This window comes from Catharus ustulatus, chromosome 4, assembly GCF_009819885.2.
Source record: "Catharus ustulatus isolate bCatUst1 chromosome 4, bCatUst1.pri.v2, whole genome shotgun sequence".
In the NCBI taxonomy this organism is placed as follows: Eukaryota; Metazoa; Chordata; class Aves; order Passeriformes; family Turdidae; genus Catharus; species Catharus ustulatus.
Window position 1 is genome coordinate 47,753,212 of NC_046224.1, and position 22,223 is coordinate 47,775,434.

General features: G+C 39.0%; 1 protein-coding gene across 12 annotated transcripts in view; it reads left to right on the plus strand.

Annotated features, from left to right (window-relative positions):
• The window catches only part of CAPS2 (calcyphosine 2), a 35,270-nt gene extending 13,664 nt beyond the window's left edge, over positions 1-21,606 (plus strand). For 10 of the 12 annotated variants that reach the window (XM_033057658.1, XM_033057656.1, XM_033057655.2 and 7 more), the window contains 11 exons: positions 3,884-3,951; positions 7,203-7,322; positions 8,429-8,503; positions 10,025-10,120; positions 10,228-10,321; positions 11,550-11,665; positions 13,712-13,788; positions 15,372-15,526; positions 17,748-17,867; positions 18,937-19,033; positions 20,317-21,606. In XM_033057658.1, the coding sequence (XP_032913549.1) occupies positions 3,884-3,951; positions 7,203-7,322; positions 8,429-8,503; positions 10,025-10,120; positions 10,228-10,321; positions 11,550-11,665; positions 13,712-13,788; positions 15,372-15,526; positions 17,748-17,867; positions 18,937-19,033; positions 20,317-20,492 (1,194 nt within the window). In that variant the 3' untranslated portion in view covers positions 20,493-21,606. The remainder of the gene's footprint in view (positions 1-3,883; positions 3,952-7,202; positions 7,323-8,428; positions 8,504-10,024; positions 10,121-10,227; positions 10,322-11,549; positions 11,666-13,711; positions 13,789-15,371; positions 15,527-17,747; positions 17,868-18,936; positions 19,034-20,316) is intronic. The other 2 variants (XM_033057660.1, XM_033057662.2) reach the window with 2 other exon arrangements.
• The last annotated feature ends 617 nt before the right edge of the window (positions 21,607-22,223 follow it).

Sequence of the window (22,223 nt, forward strand, 5' to 3'; positions counted from 1 at the left end):
TATTGCTGTTGTGTACACCAATCCTCCCAAGGCTCAGTGTGTAATATTATTCTGTTGGCTTCTGTCAAAAAAAGTTTGGTTCTCTTTTCTTTGTAACTTCCCTTCAGAATGCCTCATAGCTGCTGGTTATGAAAACTAAACAAATGTTAGCTCCATTAGCCTCCCCTTTTGATGGCTTTTGCTCTGATCCTTTGTCAAATCCTTTCTGAGGGAAGGAAGGAGCCTTGAAGTCTGGAAACTAGCATGGACACACTAGCCTGCAGAGAGGGGAATTAAAACCTTCCTTACATGGATATACCCAATACACTTTAATTTCTTACCTAGACATGAATTTTGCTCTTTTGGGGACTGAACAACAGGAGTCTTGTCCATCTGAGGTCAGGCCTTGAATTTAAGATCATTTGCAGCAATGAAGAACCTTGATTTGATATTTGCATGATTCAGTATTTGCATATGCAGAGTGATGGCTTTTATAACTGGTTTTGAAGGTATTGCTGAAAAGAGTTATGCATTCTAACTTTCTCACAAAATATTAAGCCATGAGAAATTTCATAATTTTTAAAAGTAAATAGTAATTTTAATTCATTTTATTTGCTCATCACTATGCACTGAATTTTGCATCATTGTAAGCATTTATTTGATTTCTAGTCTCGTTGAAATGAATGCAGATGTTGCTCTACAGAGGTCACTATTAATTTTCATGATAATAAAATCTTTTGGGAAAGTACTTAAGCTTTTATTTTTAGAATAAATTAAAAAATCTATACTATCGGGTAAAGATAATGGAAAAAAAGTCTTGAAGTATCCCTAGAGTAACTACTTAATGCTAAAGCAAGTACAGTGAAAGCCCTGAGAAAGGGAACAGTGCAGAACCACAAAATAGAAGATATTTTGTAGCTGCCATGCTTTAAATTAAAGCCAGCAGGTGTCTGAGCAAGGGGTTAGTGGGACCTTCAGGAGCCCTTTTGTTGTTCATTAGCACTCATGGTCAGCACAGGGTGATTCTCTCTTTTGAAGACCATCTCAGGCTCTCCTAGGTCCAGCTTCTGATAGTGGTAGAATGCCAGAAAAAACTGGCAGTAGTGACTGCATGTGTATTAATTCCATTTTGTATATGTTGCATCAATTGTTGGCATTTCATTTTAAGGTACTTGAAAATTTTGCTTAAGAATGCACAATGTTAAGATTCCTTTACTGCTAACAGTCCTTTTACTGTAATCATTACCAAAAAGTCAAATATTAAAGTAGAACTTCTCTTGATTTTTCTGTAATTTGGGATGAAAGTTCACTTGTGGGGTTCTGTAGGGTTCCATCTAAGCCTTGTGCTCTTCAATGTCTTCATAAACAACTTGGGAGCAGGACTGGAAGGGACACTGAGCTAATTCACAGATGATACAAACCTGGGAGGAGCTGCTGACTGCCTTGAGGGCAGGAGGGCCCTGCAGAGACTCCACAAATCAGGGTCTGGGCAGTCACCAACCACATGAAGTTCAACAGGGCAAAGTGCTGGATTCTACACCTGGGAAAGGACAGCTCTGGATGTACGGACAGGCTGGGGAATGAGAGGCTGGAGAGCAGTGCCAGGGAAAGGGACCTGGGGGTCCTGGTCTGTGCCAAGTTGGACAGAGCCAACAGTGCCCTGGCAACCAGGAGGGACAACCCTGTCCTGGGGGCATCAGGCACAGCATCACAGCTGGGCAAGGAAGGGAATTGCTCTGCTCTGCTCTGAGCTGGGATGGTCTCACCTGCAGTGCTGGGGGCAGGTTTGGGTGCCACAATATAAGAAAGACATGAAACTGTTAGACAGTGTCCAAAGGAGGGCAACAAGTACAGTCAAGGGTCCAGAGGGGAAGCGGTATGAGAAGCAGCTGAGGTCATTTGGGCTGTTCAGCTTGGAGGAGACTGAGGGGAGACCTCAGTGTGGTCTTCAACATCCTCATGAGCGGAAGAGGAGCGGCAGGTACCAATCTCTTCACTCTTGTGATCAGTGACAGGACCCGAGGGAATGGCTTGAAGTTGTGTCAGGGGAGGATTGGGGTGGATATCAAAAAAGGTTCTTCACTCAGAGTGTGGTTGGGCACCAGAACAGGCTCCCCAGGGCAGTGCTCACAGCACCACACCTGACAGTTCAAGAAGTGTTTGGACAATGCTTGTGGGCACATGGCACTCAGGGATGTTCTTGTGTGGTGCCAGGAGTTGGACTCGATGCTTCTTGTAGGTCCCTTCCAGTTCAGTTTGTTCTGTGGCTTTGTGATTCACAGTCCATTGCCAAGACATGTCATATATAACCTCTGAAGAAGACTGGTTTTCTCTGAATGCTCATATTTAGGGAACAACAGTTACTACTTTTGTAACAGTGAGAGCTGCTGCAAGTTCAATGTTTGCCTCTGCCCTCTGCATTTTTGTAATTTCCTAGTAGAGCTTTTGTCTAAGAGCAGAATGGAAGATGTTTCATGAAAGATTACATTTGGTGACGTAATATTCAATTGAAAATTAAGGTGTAAGGTTTTCTTTGTTTGGTTTCTTGAAAATCAGATTCTTTTCAGCATGGCATGCTAACTGGTTTAGATCTATAAGCCAGGGTCCACGGAATATGTTATAACAAATATTGCTCTGTACTATCACTGTATCCTCCTTTACAGCGTTCTTTTTAATACATCTGTTGCAACAGTTAATGGGTAAAGAATCAATAGCTCAGAATAAAGTGCCCTGTAGTTCTGATAGGTGCAAAAACTAAAAAGCCCCCTATCTCTTATACTTCCGAAATCTTCTAAGGCTTAAAGTAAGTTTAGAATAACCAACAACTGGTTTGTTGTTGCATTAGTTATTTAGTTATTTGGGTTATTTCAATTTGCTTTATTTTTTTTTTTAATTTGACTAGTGCCAGTCAGTATTTATTTGAAGATTGTGAATTCTACCCATAATATCTCTGTGGAATTAGGAAATATCTCTTATGGGTACCTGGGAACTTTTCAGTTCTTCATCTGCACAAAGGTTAGATCTCTCTAGAATTTGCTTTGCACACAAGATCAATCAAAGAAATATCATAATTCTTTAGTTTCAGAATATCTAAAAATATGGAAGATTGAATATACCCCTCAATACCAATAATATCTATTTTTTCATATATAAAATTAGTTTTTTTGGAATAAAAAGCAAATTTAAATGCAGTAAACAAGTGCAGTGGAAGATAAAGAGAGGTGCTGAGGCCTGATTGTTGCTGGTGGACTCCATACTATCCTGGACCATCCTCTTGTGCATTGGTTTTTCTCCGTGTAACAGGTTATGATCAACACCTGCCCACTTTACAGTGAATGGCACAAAGTTATGGTTCAGTGTTACTCTAATAAAAATAAGAAGATCATGTTAAATCCCCTTTCCCCTTTTGGATGATATTTCCTGAAAAGTTTTTCAGATTGACCTGTCTCAGCAGAAAATTGTTGTGGCATGCAGGAAAGAAAAATCTTACAACTGAGACTAAGTCTTTAAAGAATTTTTTTGACTAAATATTGCTGGAGGTAAAGTTTTATTCTCTTAGTTGGAATCTGTGTCACCCATAAAACCTGGAATAATGTGAGTCTCCTCAGGCTCTATTGTACTTACAGAATGTATTGGAAACAATATAGAAATAAGGATTTTGTCTGTCAAATACAAGAATTCTCATATTTATTACAACTAATATGCATAGACAAATCGAGTGTGTCGCAGAGAATATTATATGTCTATTTTTTATGCAAATAGAACTCTATTAAAAATGTAAAAAAATATTAATTGTGGCATGGCTGAGTTTGTGACCACTGAATGCTGTCTTAAAGGGTAACTTATTATTTGAAGTGCCTGCTGTTATTTATTTCATTTGTTCTCAGCCAGTTTTTCATTGCAGGAGGATGTTGCTGCAGAGAGGAGAAAACAGGCTGTTGTAGAACAAGTTATGGTGGATCAATTATGTAGGTAAATGAATTTATAATGTAAAATTTCAATTTTCTGTACAGAAGAATTTAGATCTGTTAATATTTGGCTTTTGTTGCTTAAGAGATGTTTTGGTCATCTTGTTCCAAGTCTGTGCAGTCCTATGCAGCAGTATTATTTGCAAAAATTCTCTAAGTGAAAAGTCTTTTAAATGCAACCTAAAATATCAGTTTAAAGTGCCATGTGTATGTTATTTTTTTCTGGAAATAATTTTTAATTTTATACTTGAACCTATTTTACGGTATTTACAATAGTCTCTTGCACCTCAAGAAAATATATGGATGCCTGATGTTATAAATTACACATCCTCAATATTTATTGTTCTTTCTGAAAATCTTAGCTTTATAAATATTTATTAATCCTTTATTAATACTGGCACAGCACCTTTCAGGCACAAAGGACTATTATACCAATGCTGGCCATGTCGGAAAAAAAGGCACAATTATTAATTGAGTTGATCCATGTTGAACAGCAAGATCTCCTGCCTTTGTTGCTATCCCTTTAGCTTCAAGAAAGCATTGCTTCTGTGCAGAAAGATCCCTCTATTTTAAGCATACTTTAATAATTCAGGGCTTTATGCAAGCTGTCTGGTTATGACAATATAAGAAGATACAAGCTAGTTTAATATAGTTTCATGTTACTTTACACTTACTAAAAATTATCTGTGGGTATGTCTAGATTATTTTGCATTCCGTGCATAGTTTACAATCACTGGAGTCATCTGCACTGGTGTTCCAGCCCATCAAATCCTAAGATTTTGAGGTTGAAATGTTGTTGTACTTCACCATTTTAGTTTGTCTTTGTTTCTGTTACAATGGCAGTTTAAATGACCTATATTGTTTAAAAGTCTATTAACACTTTTACACTATTTAAAAGCTGACATGACAAGAAGGTTGCCTGAGGAAAACACAATGTTAAATTCCAATTTTAATCCTCATTTAGCAGGATTAAAATTATGGAACTATACAGAATAGAAACTCCCAATTTTCAGATAAGTGCTTGGCCTATGTAATATCCCTTTAAAGATTATTACAGAGGTGATCTTAAAAATGCACTGGTTATTGTTTAAGTGTTTCAGTACTACTGATGCTGCATTAAACGTACAGCTTTGTGCATTTGGATCATGGATGCCCATTCTGTGTTTAACCTCCTTCTGCTGCTTTGACTTATTTTTTCCTTGTATTCCTTCTCCTTCTCTGAACTCTTCTGTTGATAATGTCAAATTCAGTAGTGCTGCAACTGCATCAGGATGAAGCTTTAATTTAAAAAATATCTCTGTTTATGTTCCAAATATAACTCTGCCATTATTTCTAAACAAATTGGTATCAGATATCAGGATGTTAATCGGAAAAGATTCATTCAAAACTGTTGCATGAAAAAAGGTTATTAAAGGAAATACAAAGGTGTTTTGAATATTTTTTTGGTAAAGCAAATCTTGCAGTTAAATCAGTGTAACTGATGTGTACAAAGATGTATCTGTATAGATCAGAGAGCAAGTTTAGAAAACTATAATAGCCATGCAAAATTATATTTTCCCTTCTGATAACCATTTCAATAGCATAACAAGCATCTCATTTATTTTTGAAGGGTCTTTTGTTTACTTGTTGAACTGATACAGAGAATATCAAAATATTCAACACCCAGTTCATCTGTTTCTTTTCTGCTTGTTGGGACTTTGAGATCCTCTCAGCTCTGTAGTTAGCACTTTGAGGGAGCAAGTGCCAATGTTTTTGTTGGATGACAAATTGGATGAGGTTCTGAGCAACTTGGCCTAGTGAAAGGTGTCCTGCCCACAGCATGGGGGTTGGAACTAAGTGATCTTTAAGGTCCCTTCAAACCTAGACTCTTCTATAATTCTGAGGTGATGTCACTGGCCAGTGCTAGTAACTGATATCACTGCTATTGGAGGGAACCATGGTTAAAGAACATCACTGATGGAATATTTACAGAAATAGTTGAAATGATGAAAAACCCCACAAACCTTCATGATACTAAGAGTTATTTATATGAAGATATATAAAATATACAGTAATTTCACGATTATAAGCCGCACTGAGTATAAGCCGCACTTCTGGGTTTCAGCAACTTTTTGGTTTTTTGTCCATACATAAGCCGCACCTGATTATAAGCCGCATGTTACAATACAGAGTGTGATAAAAGGTATCTGTTCTATCACCATCTGTTGAGGGTGGGGACAGTGATCCTTATCTCAATGGCAGATAATCTGCTAATGGGCCATCCATTGAAACCAGGCAAGGCATTGTTCTTTATCTTTCCACAACCCATCCTTCCTCCAGGGAGTCATTGTCTGCTAATGGCCCATTGAGTCCCACTGTGTGACTGATAAAATTACTGCATCCCATTGGAAGTTGCTCCAGTCAGGGGGAAGAGCCCAACATTTCTCACCAAGATAAAAACAGAGGTTTTGGGACACTAAAGGAACCCCTTTCTCCACTGGACTCCAGAGGAAAACCGGATTTCTCCACATCACCACTGGACCTCCGGAGGGAAACTGCACCTTGTACAGGAGCACTGCTTCAACTGAGCCACATCTGTCACTGCAGGAGGATGCAGCCACCATTTAATGGGACTGCTGCCAACACCCTGCCTGACAGGGTGTCAGGTTGTACTCTGACTTTGTCAGGGTTTGGGGTTTGTTCTTTGTAGTACTGTATTTCTATTTTAATTTCCCTAGTAAAGAACTGTTATTCCTAATTTCCATATTTTTGCCTGAAAGCCCCTTGATTTCCAAATTATAATAATTTGGAGAGAGGGGGTTTACATTCTCCATTTCAAAGAGAAGTTCCTGCCTTTCTCAGCAGACACCTGTCCTCCAAACTAAAACAGCAACTTTTTGTTCTTTGTCCATATATAAGCCGCACCTGATTATAAGCGACACTTTGGGTTCGCACCAAAATTTTAGTCAAAATGGTGCGGCTTATAATCGTGAAATTACTGTACTTTAAATAATACATATCTGCATGTAAAATTACTACATAACAGCATACTGCCAGAATATTATTGCATATGTTTGATTTTGAGAAATAGACTTAAGGATTTGTAAAAACAAAAAAAAATTAGGCCCACAAATTTATGCAAGCTTAATGGATAATTCCAAGATTGTATTACTATATTATTTTTGGGTGTTTTCTTTTCTGCATAAAAATATGTAAGACCTGAAATTCAACCATACTAATAGTCAGAGGGCTTTTCCCTCTGCTCTTTGTGGTCAGAGCTGTTATAAGTGATCCAGAGCAGTCCACACGTTCTGATGCTTGCAAGGAAGCTCAAGGACCTCTGGGAACTGGGATAGCACCAACACGTTTTAGGAAAAGGACACTCCATGAAACAAAGTAAGTTTATAATAATAAATTTTCTGCTGTTTATTATTTTATTTTTTTTAGCTCTGTGAATTCTTTTAGCCTTTCCAGATGGTCTGTATTTGGCTTGAATCTACCAGCTTCATGTGAGCTTTTTCATAGGTTTCCTGTGCTTGTTATCACCTAGTGAGATCATAGGGCCTTTCTATGTGAATTCTCTGTGTATTATGATTTATTCATAGAATTTATAAAACCTGGGAGAACATTGTTAAGCTTATATTGATATTATTCATCTCAAGGATTTGGCAGCCTTTTCCAAGTGGTTGCAATCCTGTCAATATGCTTTTAAAGATTCCCATCCTTAGGTGCATAAATTGCATAAATATGCATCTGTAAATGCTAATTTAGATCTTCACAATATAATCATACTTTTCCTTCACGTTTTGATTTCTGCTGCAATAATTAACCCTATTGGCATTTAAATTACATTCCTGGACTGTCAGCATTGAACTAGTCACTCAGAGGACTTAAAAAACCTGAGGAAACACCATGATCCATAAAATTAAACGAATCTGCAGATCTGAGTTTTTTTCTGTTAATTTTTCTCAAAATTCACGCAAGCATTTCTACTTTGTGCATTTTAACATCCTGCTCTAAAGTCTTTCTCATCAAATGTCACCTTTGTATTCTTAAAAAAAGAAAAAAAGACAACAAAACCAGTCTCAATTTCTTAAATCCATCATATAGACAAATTTCCATTTCTGGAACTAGTAATAGGGCCAATAGAAAATATTTAGATAGGTTAAAATTCCCCAACCTGGGTATTTTTGCAAGAGAATGCAAAATGGTTCAAGGAAGTATGGTGAGTGGTAAAGGTTAATTCTTTATATAAGTGTATGTAAACAAAATTTCCCATTCATATCTATGTTCTCTGTGAATGTACTCTCATATTATATAATATCAGAACACTTTACAGCTCTGAGTTGCTTTATAATTCAACTACAAAGGATCATCCCCTCAGCCAGTTGCCAAGGATACCGTATTTCATGGTTTTTTTGTGGTTTGGAAATGGTTGAGTTTTATGTAACATTTATCTGTGAGCATATAGGTATCATTAACATGCTGCATTATTTTCACAGAATAAGGACCAAATCAGGGCTAACTGAGAACATGCTCTCCAACAAGCTACGCTTTGATAGTAGGATTATATCGAGGTAATCACAAATTTTGTGAAGCTTTTCAGTGCTCTGAATTTGTGAATGAGGATTACTCTCTTGATCTGATTAACTGCACTGAATGTTTCTGCTCCCTGTGTTGAAGAAAAAAAGTACATGTGAGTGTCTGTGTGTAGCACCAATTTTGACATGGCTATGGATAGTGACTTTACAGCCCCATTGTACAGTGTTAATATCTGTAAGCAACGTTGTGCTGCTATCATACCCATTGCTCTATTCAGGACAGTTAGCATAGGGGCCGTGTAAAATAATGCTTTTAGCTGTTGCATCTCAGTTGATTAAAATTATTTTAGCCTTATCTTAGATGTGGCAACTACTGTAAGTAGTAATGGCTTTGCAACTTGTTCATAACTCCTTATGCATGAAATTCAAGAACATCTTTGAAACTGTTCTGATTTGAGTAGTGGTAGCATAAACATATTTTTCTATTTTGAACGTGGTGCTTTTTTCTGCAGCTGTGAGCTGTATACTTGTTAGACACAGCTGAGTATTCAGCAACATACTTTCAAATACCTCAATGAATGCAGTAGTCCTGGTGTATGTAATCCTTCAGTTAATCAGTGAAAATTATATTGGCATACTAAAACATGAAGACTCAAGAGGTGTTTTTAGCATTATGGAGAATGGATTGAATTAAAATATGTGATCAAATCACTAAGTTGAATTTCATGGTGGGTTAGAGAAAGTAGTCAAAGAGCTCTTTAAAAAAATAAATTGTACAGCATGCAACATTGGAAATAAAATGGATACTGAGAGCAGCCTTGAGGAAAAGAACTTGAGGCTGCTGGTGGATGAGAAGCTCAGCACGATCTGGCGTTGTGTGCTTGTACCCAGGAAACCAAAAGAAACATGGCCAGCAGGGCGAGGGAGGGGATTCTGCCACTTTGCCTCTCTCCTGTCAGACCCCACCTGCAGTGCTGTGTCCGCCTCTGGGATCCCCAGCATGAGAAGGACCTGTTGGAGTGATCCACAGGAAGGTCACAATGATAATCAAGGGGATGGAGCACCTCTCTTATGAAGATAGGTTGAGAGAGTTGAATTGCCCAGGCAGGAGAAGGGAAGGCTCCAGGGAGACCCTCTTGCAGTGCCTACAGGAAGGCTGCAGGAAAGTTGGAGAGGGACTTTTTTAAAGGGTGTGTAGTAGTAGGACATGGGGGAATGGCTTCAAATTAAAAGCAGGCAGGTTTAGATTAGATATTAGGAGATATTAGGAATAATTTCTTTCCTGTGAGGGTGGTGAGGCACTGGAACAGGTTGCAGGGAAGCTGAGGATGTCCCATGCCTGCAAATGTTCAAGGCCAGACTGAAGGGAGCTCTGAGCAGCCTGGTTTTCCAGTGGAAGGCATCCTGGCTCATGCCAGGGATTTTGGAACTACATGATCTTTAAGGTCTCTTCCAACTCAAACCATTCTGATTCCAAAAGAAATGTTACTTCTGTTTGGGTCGAATTTGATTCATATAGATGAAAAACATAAAAGTGCTTTTTAATTTTCCTTCTAGAAATGGTCACGATGCATGTAGGGAGTTGATTGGATTCTTTTTTGCATATGACAAATCCCTTACTGTGTATGAATTTCGACAGTTTGGAAAAAACAGGTAGGATTAATTACTTTTTAAAAGGGTTTTAGAAAACATATTTCACTGTATCTAAGAAGCTTAAATAAGTTTAATTGTTTTAGTACCAGTTTTGAATTATTTTGCAGGACAAATGCCTTGCCTTTCATTCAGAAGGGAGTTTATCAACATCAACGTGGACAAAGAAAGGGAAATGCTTATGATCTTAGTGACTTCTACATTGTATGTATTCTTCTGCTGAATGTAAAACTATTTTTTGGAGGTAATATTTGTATATTTGAATTGTAAATCGTGATGTAGCCTTCTGGGAAGACCAAAGGTCTTCCCCTTAAGTGACGTTTTTGAATTAAAGATTTTCGGAAGTCTGGACCGTTTTGTTGTCCCGTGTTTCAGAGGCTCCCAGTTTAGGTTTCAGATTAAGCTGTAGTTTGCAGTTTTCCCCCTAGAGGGCACAAGACTGCTGACAGTGCGGACCCTTTTTGGGCGAAATGATCCACTCGGGAAGGGGAGTCCTGAAGAGGAAGTAGACCAAAGTACGTACAATAATCTTTGCAAGGTCTGCTGGCATTTTTAGCTCGAAGCAATGATTAAATATTTTTTAAACATGAAGAAATTGCAGGTTAATTGTCTCTAACCTACATTTTGAAGTAAACGACCAGATGCTTAGAGCAAGTGTATGAAACAATGTTAAGCTTTGTCTACCAGCTAATTCTGATGACTGTTAAAAAGCATATTGCACCTTCTGTACTGCTGTACTTCTGTACTGGGTAAAGTGTTCATGGTTTATAAATATTTGAGCATGTTTTCAAGTACAGACTGTTTTCACCAAATTCTTCACATGCTCCTGCAAATCTGAAGTTTAGAGGAAAAACCAGGTTTGTGAGAAATGTATAAAGTAAAAGAAGTTAACATTAGTTTTTAGTGTGTTTTGTCTAATCATATCCTAACTGCCTACACAACCACCGAAGAATTTTGAAGATGAAATAGATGAGGTTATGGTATGGAAGATAAAGCTACTTCTTGGGATTTTCGTATTTTGTCACGTGTGTTTTTGCAGCCTGCAGATGGAAATGTGTTCTGAATAAAGATGCATCATAAAGTCATCCAGAAAACGTACTGCATTGAGTTCAGTAGCTCTTTGGAATGATGCTGTGTCTGTGAATCTCCATATCTGAAATCCCGCTTTCTGGGCTGACATTAAGATATGCTGATCTCTCACAAAGTCCAAGTGGTAGAGACCCTTGCACAATAACAGTTCCTCTGTCTCCTCCTTCCAAATTCATAAGTTTTGGAGACGTTATAAACCAAGCCTGCCCAGATATTACAGTTAGAACTACTGCATTCTTTTATTCTTCTTTGCTTTTAGTTTGCTGCTTTTCCTTCTTACACCTTCCCCCCTATTTATGAAACATATGACCTATTTTTAAATCATTGTGTGCTTTACCAACAGGGAGCCAATCTGACCTTCCGAAGTGCTGATCATAACCTCCCAGAAAGTGTTAAGCAGAACCCAATCTTCACCCTTCGTGTGATAAGTATTGATGAAGCAGCTATGGATTATCTGAAGTAATTGCTAACTGCTTTTCAAATCACCTTTCCTTCCTTAAGCAAAAAAAAATAATTTTTTTTTGAGCTCCTAATACCTTATTACTTATACTGCTAAAAACAGAATCCCTATTTAGGCTGTTCTTTGGAGAAATTAGTTGCAGATGTTAGAGGATTTTGCATAGTTCAGTAACTTCTTAGAATGGTAAGAAGTAATTTTAAAGTAAGAATTGAAATGGGAAGCTGTTCCATTTGCTTTGTTTGAGATCACATGTTTTTATATACAAATCATATACCTCCTGTTTTACTTTGTACTCATTGCCTCCTGTCTTGTCAACAGGCACCACTGAGCAGAGCCTGCTCAGTTTTCTTTATTCCTTTCTGTCAGATATTCATACATACTTGATGGTAAGATCCCTCAAGGCTTCTATTCTCCAGGCTAAACAGTTCCAGCTCTCCCAGCCTCTCTTCCTATATCTTATACTTCTATCCCTTCCTGATTAGGAAGAGAATAATTTAAATCTCAATTAAACATGCTCAGTATGTAAAGACTACTTTATTAGCAGAACTTGACTATTATTTTCTTTCTGCAAGTGTTTAGACACACGAAGCTTGTTCTCAGATACGGTAATATTCACTTAAAGTCCCTTTAGACTGAAAGCTTTGCAAAGGAACCATAGTAAACTAACAGTGCATAGGACAGTAAATTCAAATTTAATTGGTTCTAGAACTGTATAGTTGTATGACGCTTAGTGCTAATTGTTCCCTCTTGGCAAGGTTTCAGTGAGATAAAACACAAGATAGTTTAATTTCAGATAGTTTATGTAAGACATTTTACATTTCAGAAACCCATTGTTCAAGTAAACAGCTTTTTCTTTTGTTTGTTGCTGTTCTTATATCTCTGAAATTTGGAGGTGAACCAATGTTATCTCTGAATAGAAGAACCAGAAAGAAGACCTGTTCAATGGGTTGTAATTTTGGATTTTGTGCTACCTGTGGTGGAATAGATTATTTCCTTTTTTATACTCTCTCTGTATTCTTTCCATTAGTGAATGAATTTCAGTCTGTCTTTTTATTCTGTATGAGGATGTCACTGAGCTGTCTATACGCTGGTGCAAAACTCTTGAATTGAGTCCTCTTACCTTCATTGCTGACAAAAAATCCTGTTCAGCTACAGTCCAAAACATCTACTGCAGGTTCCCAGGAGCAGCTATGTCCTTCTGTCGCGAACATGAATCTTTTAGTTTACATGTGTTCTCTGCAGGTGGTTGTTGACTTTCCAGTTTAGGTGATATGATATAGGTGAGCTTTTAGGGACTTCATAATGGGAGGTACCCAAAGTAGAGATGAAAAGTCCTACTAGATAGCAGATCTTTGGCCTCAGAAAGCAGGAGTATGTCATGGCAAAACACTGGTCAGCATGCAACTCAGAGTTGGCAATAATGCTTTTCCATTTTTTTCTAATATTCTTGTTAAAATAATTGTAGGACTTTTTTGGTTTGGTTTGTTTGGTATTTTTTCTTCCAGTAGGTTCTTCCACAATACTTTTTTATCAACCTTTATAGTAATTTCAGATGAAAACTTGTGGGAAGCCCTTCTAAGAAGGGAATTTAGCATAAAAAACCTTACAAAATTTAACCATAGTCTCTACTTTTGGTCTACACTTTTGCTATTTGTGTTCTATAGAGAGATTTGAAAAGTATTTCATGTTATTTTCCTTGTGGTTAAATGTGGCTGCTTTAACAAACTTTTCTAGTGGTATGAGATTAGGATTGAACTAAACTTCTGAAGATTTTATGCATGGGAGGAATCATCCATGGTCAATGTATTAGTAGAGGAGATGCCAGTTAATATTGTTAGAAAATAATTTCTGCATATCTGCAGCTGGTCAACAAGGACTTTTGTGAGTGCCCTCTCAAACTCTAGCAATTGGATGTTGTGCTTATAAGGGTAGTATATGAAGTAAATATAAAGTTGGGTAGGTTGGGATTTTTTACTACATCTGTTTTGAATGTAGTCATATTACATGTAATTTCACCAATCAACTAAAGAATTTCCCTTCTTTAGAGCTTCTTCTCTGGAACTCAAGGAAGAGTGCTCCAGGCAAGGGGTTGATGACAGCAAAGTTTTCAAGAAGATTCAAGGTTTGTGTCTACCAGAACCCATTTAATTTTAATTTCTGTATCTCTATCTTTGCAGCTCAATGCAATGAACAATGCCATGAAGATTTTATTTGTGTAAATTAAATTAAACAAAAGTTAGATATTTATCAGAATATTATTAGAATCTGATATCAGCACACATCAGTCATAAGAAAGCTTTCTCCTATCTTTTCAAATAAGCACTCTGGGTAAAGACTGAGCAGAATGTACAGAGTAATTATGAATGTAATCAATACAATGTTAATCTCTGTGTCGACATAATCTCTGAAAAAATTCTGAAATTTAACGCTGATGCTGTGTTACATTGGCATTAAATTTGTTATTGACCAAGTGTACAAATGCCATCTCATTTCTTCCATTAATATTGTGCTAAATATTTCTTTTGGCCATCATTTCTATACATTGATAAGTTGCATTTTTATATTCTCTATTATTATGCTTTTTAAAAATCATGAGTATAATTGTGTAGTGTACTCTGGAATATGTAAATAAATTCTACCACGTTCCTATCTACAGTCTTTAGGACAAAGGCATAGCTCTTTGTTGAAGATTATGGAAAGATGTTTGTACATCTGTGTACAAACAAAGTAGGTATTATTTTTGTAACCATGTCAACAGAAATGGTTGATCTGAGTAGCTCACAGCTTATATAATCTCCCCTGTTTACTGTCATTAACTAAACCTCCTTTAAGTAGGCACTCTTTGGTCACTAGAATTGTAAAAAAAAAAGTTGGAATAATAATTAGGGTTATTTTTAAATCTAATTATTCCATTTTTCCCCTTGCATAATAGACACAAGCTGACTTTTTAGTTATCTGACTACATCTAAGGTTTGCTGATGTGGCCTGGAAGAATGTTGTGTGTGTGTACTTCAAGGCACCTTTTAACATACGTCTGAGTTTCAGCATCACTGGAAAAAGCCTACTTCTTTCACCTTTCCCCTATTTGTCTTGAAATTGTAGATGCAAGGAATTTGAAGGTAATAGCAGGTGACTTCTGTTAACAGAGTATGCTGAGAAACTCAGACATCCCTATGTGAATATGCTAGCTGAAGACTTTCATAAATCTTACCATAGAAATTGCTTATAATTTGGGAATGATTTTTTCCAAATTAGTCTCGTGTACTTAACAAGTTTGTAGAATAAAGAAGCAACTCTGTGTCTCATAAGGGAATTTTTGTATTGCTCTGAAGTAGCTGTTCCAAAGTTACTTCATATGTTAAATCATGGCATGTCATCAGTTCTCACAGAAGTAGGCAGTTTACAGTCTGAACATAGAGAGGGCAATTGCCATTTTTTCTTTCCTTATGTGGTCTCTGAAAAAAGTTGGTTAGATATTGCTTGTTAGACATACTGACATGATTTTCACTGCAATGTTAAATAACTGATGGTTTCCTTTTGGACTGGCGTTCTTTCACCAAAAACAAGGGAGCCCGAATGCATGGGCATGTCTCTCTAACCAGCACCATCATATGTAGACATGGTGTTCTTTACTTCTATATTGTCTCCATAGCAAGTGGATAACTTCAGGTAAATGTCATGTCCTTTATTTCTCTAAATCCTCAGGTACATTCAGAGAAACACTAAGTAAAAGAGGATTTCAGGTTATAACAGGCTTAGGAAAGTATTTCCGACAAATAGACAAGAACAGAAGTGGCTTTCTCTCTAAGGCAGCCTTGAAAGAAGCTCTAAAAGTATTCCATTTGGAAATGCCTGAAGGGGTGAGTCTAGCTGAAACCGTAAACATGGGTATTATTTTTCTTAATTTATGGAATTGCTTCTTTTCTTTGCATAAATCTATAGTTTAATACCTGGGTTGTGCTTGTTATCTTTTGGTGGTTTTTTTTCCATTAGGGTATATGTTGGCATTTCTGCATTCAGTTCTATGTGAAGTTCTTAAAAATAAAAAATAATATACAGTAGTTTCACGAATACAAGCCGCACGGATTATAAGCCGCACCCCCGGTGCCTCGACAATGTTGCTGTCTTTGTCAATAGATAAGCCGCACCCCGAATATTAGCCGCACTTTCGTTCGTCGCGAGAATCCGTGCGCAGCTTTCACAAATTGGCCAATTAGTAAGAGGATCGCGGCATAGCGGGCTTTACTGGCTCGGGGCGGGACCAGGCAGGCTCGGCCCGCTCATGGTTGCCGACGGGGCCGGGTGGCCCAGCTCAGCGCCACGGCTCGGCGGGGCTGGCCGGGTGGTGCTGCCGCCGCCGCCGCCGGGCTCGCTGGCCCCCCTCTCCCGTCGGCACCGCCCCGCTGCCGCTTTCGCTCACCCCGCGCCGCGCCTCGCGAGCGCCGCGCCCGCCCCGCGGCGCTTTCGCGGCTCGCGGCGGCGCTTTCGCGGCTCGCGGCTCGCGGCTCGCGGTTCGCGGCGGCGCTTTCGCGGCTCGCGGCTCGCGGCTCGCGGTTCGCGGCTCGCGGCTCGCGGTTCGCGGCTCGCGGCTCGCGGTTCGCGGCTCGCGGCTCGCGGTTCGCGGCTCGCGGCTCGCGGCGGCGCTTTCGCGGCTCGCGGTTCGCGGCTCGCGGTTCGCGGCTCGCGGCTCGCGGTTCGCGGCTCGCGGTTCGCGGCGGCGCTTTCGCGGTTCGCGGCTCGCGGTTCGCGGCTCGCGGTTCGCGGCGGCGCTTTCGCGGCTCGCGGCTCGCGGTTCGCGGCTCGCGGTTCGCGGCTCGCGGTTCGCGGCTCGCGGCGGCGCTTTCGCGGCTCGCGGCTCGCGGCTCGCGGCTCGCGGCTCGCGGTTCGCGGCTCGCGGCTCGCGGTTCGCGGCGGCGCTTTCGCGGCTCGCGGTTCGCGGCTCGCGGCGGCGCTTTCGCGGCTCGCGGTTCGCGGCGGCGCTTTCGCGGCTCGCGGTTCGCGGCTCGCGGTTCGCGGCTCGCGGTTCGCGGCTCGCGGTTCGCGGCTCGCGGTTCGCGGCGGCGCTTTCGCGGCTCGCGGCTCGCGGCTCGCGGCTCGCGGCTCGCGGCTCGCGGCTCGCGGCTCGCGGCTCGCGGCGGCGCGCTCGCGGCTCGCGGCTCGCGGCTCGCGGTTCGCGGCTCGCGGCGGCGCTTTCGCGAGCGCCGCTTTCGCTCGCCCCGCCGGCAGGGCTGCCGCCGCCGCCACCAGGCTCGCCGGCCGCCCCCTCCCGTCTGCACCGCCGCCGCGTTTCCTCGCCCTGGCCGGCACTGCAGGCCCCCGCACCGCCGGGCTCCCCCACGCTGCTGGCCCCGATTCTGCTGGGCTTCCCCCGCTGCCAGGCAGCCCCACCCGCCGGCCTTCCTGCTTCTGCCATGCTCCCCTGCGCTGCTAGCCCCAGTTCTCCCGGGCTCCCCCGCCATGCTGGCTCAGGCTCTGCCGCCCTCCCTGCCCCGCCCTGCTGGCTCAGGCTCTGCCGCCCGCCCCCGACACTGCTGGCCCCGCCTCTGCCAGGCTTTCCCACCTCTGCCGGGGCCGGCCGGGCTCCAGCTTGGCTTGGGGCTGCCGCGGGCTCTCACTTCCGTGTTGGCAGCTTTTAGAATTTTGTTAATAGATTAGCCGCCCCGGAATATTAGCCGCACTTCCGGGTTTCCACCAAAATTTTGGTCAAATTGGTGCGGCTTGTATTCGTGAAATTACTGTATTTTAAAACTTGCCATCTTTTAACATCATGACATAAAGAAGCCAAGTGTGATTGCATCACTTTTTTTCTCTTTAGGCTTAAAAAAAATAATTTAGTTTACACTCTTTACTTAGGTATTTTCTTTGCTTTATATATTATGTTGTTAAAGTAGCTCACATCTATCAGAACTGCAAATAATGTCAGTTATGGCCATCAGTGACCGCTGATGATGTGTTATTTTTACAAATCTTTGTGTGAGTTTGGATCTAGAAATTTGGGGGGGTTTTGTGAGAATACTGTAATTTCCCATTATAGAAATTGTTCTATTTCAGGATATAGTGAAAGTCTTTTTTAAATTTCAGGACTTTGAATCCTTATGGCTTATTCTTCATGATAGCAAGAGTGATAAGGTCGACTATAGAGAATTTACTCATGCCATATTTGGAGAAATGAATGAATACAGGAAAGCATTTGTAAGAAAAGTAAGTTTTATTGCAGATATGTAATGTGCAAATATTTTGCAGTCTAACTTTGGAGTTAGTTACTCATCATATTCTAGTTGTTGGGTTTTGTTGTCATTTTTCTTAAGTTTGGTATCAGGAAATTGACTTCTTGAAGTTTCTCAACAGACAGGTAAATTAGTGGACTCCACACTGTTCCATTGTTAAATTAGTTCACTTTAAATTCTAGGATTAATTCCTTTATTATTTTGAGTTTTCATGCATATGTGCTATTCTTGTAGTTCAGTTCCATGTATGAAGTGTCTGGCATCCTGAGACAATCTCTTCCAGAAATCTGTTTCCTTATTTCGGCAAATGACAAATTTTGGCAAATCTACATGTGTAATGGAGTTTCTTCCCGCAGTGCCTGAAATAGGAGGCAGTAATACTTGTCTCCTTTGAGACCTACAGTAAGAGTCATTATATTTGTGAGGTGTTATATGTGAAATGCCACTTGTTATTTGTCTGCAATCTAATGTGGAGATGTTTTCAGTATCAGACTCTGATCACAAACCAGCCCAAGGAGCAGCAACTGGGCATCAAGATCAAGAAAAATGACATATACTTTCATGCTTTCAATCATGGAGGATGTGACTCTCCTAGCCTTACGCATCAAGCATGTGTATTTGAGTAAACTAAAATGAAAATGAAGCTGCTGCTAGCAGTGCTGGAGAGGCTATGTGGAGGCTTCTGTCAGAATGAGGCGGAATTTTGATAATTGGAGGAGGCAGAAGGGAAGCAGCTAAACTTCTGATTCTAAGGATGAGCTAGAAATTAGGGAGAGAAGACAATTTTTTTTTTTTTTTTTTGCTGACCAGGAGACACATATTTGATGTGAAAGCTGTTATGGTAAAATAATAATGAAACTGCATAATGTAGAATGATTTTCTGGTATCTGGTGCCTTACATAAAATAGGTAAATTGACATAATCCTCTGCACAAGATCTAAAAGTATGTGTTAGGTTGTTAAGAGTATTTGATCTTTTAATCTCTCCACTTTTTTTTTTTTTTCTCTGAGATGCATATATGAAATTCTTTTTTCCCCCCATAGGCTTATATGAAGCTAGATTTCAACAAAACTGGGAGTGTGCCTATGGTAGATGTCAGAAAATGTTACTGTGCAAAGAAACATCCTCTAGTTTTGGCAGGTAATTCACATGAACAAACAAACAAATAAAAATCTCTAACTACAGAAGTAATCTTGTTAGCAGAGACAGCAGATCCAGAAACTGGTTGGTTATAAAACTGTTTTCATATTTACTTAGACTTCAGCTGTTAAAAGGAGAACTTTTTTTCATCTGAGGACTTAAACCTCTCCAGAACATAACTATAAGTAGTAATGGAGTTCATATACACAATTTTAATACTTGTTCTTTATCAAGATGCTAATATTGCCTGTATGAGAATAGTTCTTCTTCCCACCTCTGTAAGCAGTTATTTCTCAGCTTTCATCAGTAAGTTATCAGTGGCAAATATGATAGTAGTAATTTTCACTTACTAGGATACTCTCATTTTCACATTTCTGTTATCCATCAAAATATGCAAAGATCCCAACTGACATGGAATGTACACAACACTTGAATAATTTACTCAGAAGGAACTCAAATTTATTTCTGGGACGGGTTTGTTATCTTTTACAGAGGAAATGTTGGTTTCTTCATTTTTTTTCAGGATTCTCAAAAATGTTTAAAGTCTGCATTGAAAAAATAGGAATTTAAATATTTGTATGTCACTTTTAAAAAAACAATACCTCCATATGCCAAACTAGTCACTGTGAAAGTCTCCTTGGTGTCATGTCCCTTTCCTTTTTATCTGTAGAAAAAAGGATTTTTTTTTATATTGCCAGTGATTTTAATGGTAGCACATGAAGTCACATGGGGGTATAAGGATACAATATGTGATTTTTTTTTCCAATTCTGCAATGCCGTATTTTCTGTACTTTTTTTTCCTCAATGCTATGAAATCATCTTGAGTATTATCTTTATAAAGTTGCTGGGACACAGATGCAAATTACAGAACACTTTTCAAATGCCAATTTCCATCTCAAAGTTTTCCCAGAACTCTGAAGTTTTATTACAACAAACTTATGCTTTGTTACAAGATAATTTCAGAATTTTAATTTACAAATGCATCATGCAGCTTTTATAGTCATTTGAAGAAAAAAATTTTCTCATAATTTCTCAATCTCATAATTAATTACAATGACCCCATGTTTTCTGTTGATACTTAATTCTATCATGCTGTTAAAGTAAGATAATTTCTACAGGTGGTAATAAGTGAGCCAATGACTTAATTCTGAAATCATGAATTTGTTCATGCCAAAAAAAATATTGGCAAGCTAAAATTTGAAAATTTCTTGTCTGAAGTATATTAAACACTACATACTCACTCTTCTTTAAAATGTATTTAAAAGAAAAATATACTTTCACAGGCAAAACTGCAGAAGAAGAAATGCAATCATCATTTCTAGAAGCATTAGGAGAGTCCTGCAGCAACCCCAATGAAGTGTCCTATTCTGAGTTTGAAGATTACTATGAAGGACTAAGTTTTGGAATTGTGGGTGATGATGATTTTGTTGATATCTTAAGGAATTCATGGGGAGTTTAGAATGGAAGATGGCAAAAAAGAAGAGGGGACATTTTCTAAACAAGGAGTGACTAATAACAGAGGATTTCGTTTTGATGTGCATTACTTTATAATTCGTGTCTTAAACTGATTTCAGGGACAGAAATGTTTAGATGCTTTCAGAATAATACATGGCAAATTTCATGGAGTGTCTGTTGAATTATGTTAGCTACTCTTCTAATAAAAATGCTGTTCATGTCTTTGCACTGGAAATTATTAAGGCTATTTCCTATACCAAAAGCCATATTCTTTTATATTAAAATAAAGTGTCCTATTTTAAAATAACAGGGAATTAGAATACTAAAATGCCTGAAGGGGTATGTGGGAGAGAAAATTTTGTTTTATGATTTATTGTGAAAAGCTTCAGATTTGACTTCATAAACATGAATGGTGGCTTTTCTTCGGAAATTTTCTTTTCACATTCTTTGTCTCGCTTATTTTTTCTTATGCTGGTACTTAGCTTGACAGGGAGCAGGTAATTCTTTTCCAATTTTGAGGATGTCTGCTGCACTGAAAATGCAGAGATGTTCACAGCATTTAACCCCTTGGTCTGTGCACCATCTTGACTGATCTTGCTTTGTCATTTTGGTCAGGCATCCGAAGATGAGCATTGAATCTCAAAGGTTTTAGTAAACACAAATGTATTTTGTAAAGCATATCTTCCTTTCTTGATTTTGCTAATATGTTTTCGAAACAAGTAATTTATATTTAAATATCTGGTTTTTTTTATATTGCTGTGATTTTTAAACTAAAACATAGCAATTATATATTTTGTCAAACTGATATATAGCATTTCATATCTACTCAGAAAGTATAAAACAGCGAAGTATTTTTAAAAAGGCTCAAAACAACCACCTCTGCCACAACAAAAATTAAATCATAAATTAAAATATTCTCTTCTATTTCAAATGTTCTGACTGTTATGCTTTTCAATATAATACATCTTGCCAATTCTGTAAAATTCTTTGTGTTAAGAAATAAAAATATGTAGTTAATGAGAGAGAGACTTTGGTTTTCAGTCCTGTCACTGAAATTAACTGTATGTTGAACTGCATTTCTTAAGCCTATGCTATTAAAATATATAACTTTCCTCTAAGCTTGTCTGCCTGGTTTTGAATTTATAGTCTGTCATTTAAAGATCTTCCTCTGAGACAGAATTTGTGTTTCATAGGAATTAAAGGCTAGTGCTGGAATGGATGCTGGTCCCCTGTGACTGACTAGCATAATCTAGATATAGCACTTTCTTGCTCTAATAACTTGTGTGTTTTTATATCTGGATTCTTTGACTGTGGCATCAAACATAAGAAGTATTGGACACTCTACTCTAAATTCCAAAATGAGGGATGTTGGGGGATTCTTTTGGGGCTGCAAAAGTCTGAATGCATTTTTTTTACAGGGAAAGGCAGATTTTGTCAATGCATATTCTAAACAAGAATTCTGACTCATTATGATTTTCTTGTTCTCCATTCCTGCTGGAATTTCTCTCACTGGAAAGGTTTCGTTAATTAGTGTTCTTGGAACTTGTGATTCTGAGAAGGGCATGTAATTCTGAGAAGGGAAACTTTAGTTGGTTGTAGAGGGATCTGCTTGTTAATGTGTCCATTCAAATAGCTGAAAAAAAATTCCAACTCGAATTTTTGTTAGTTTTTTAAAGTATCATGTGCTTTATTTAGACTTTTTCACTTAGGAAAATTGTACCAACAGATAAAACTT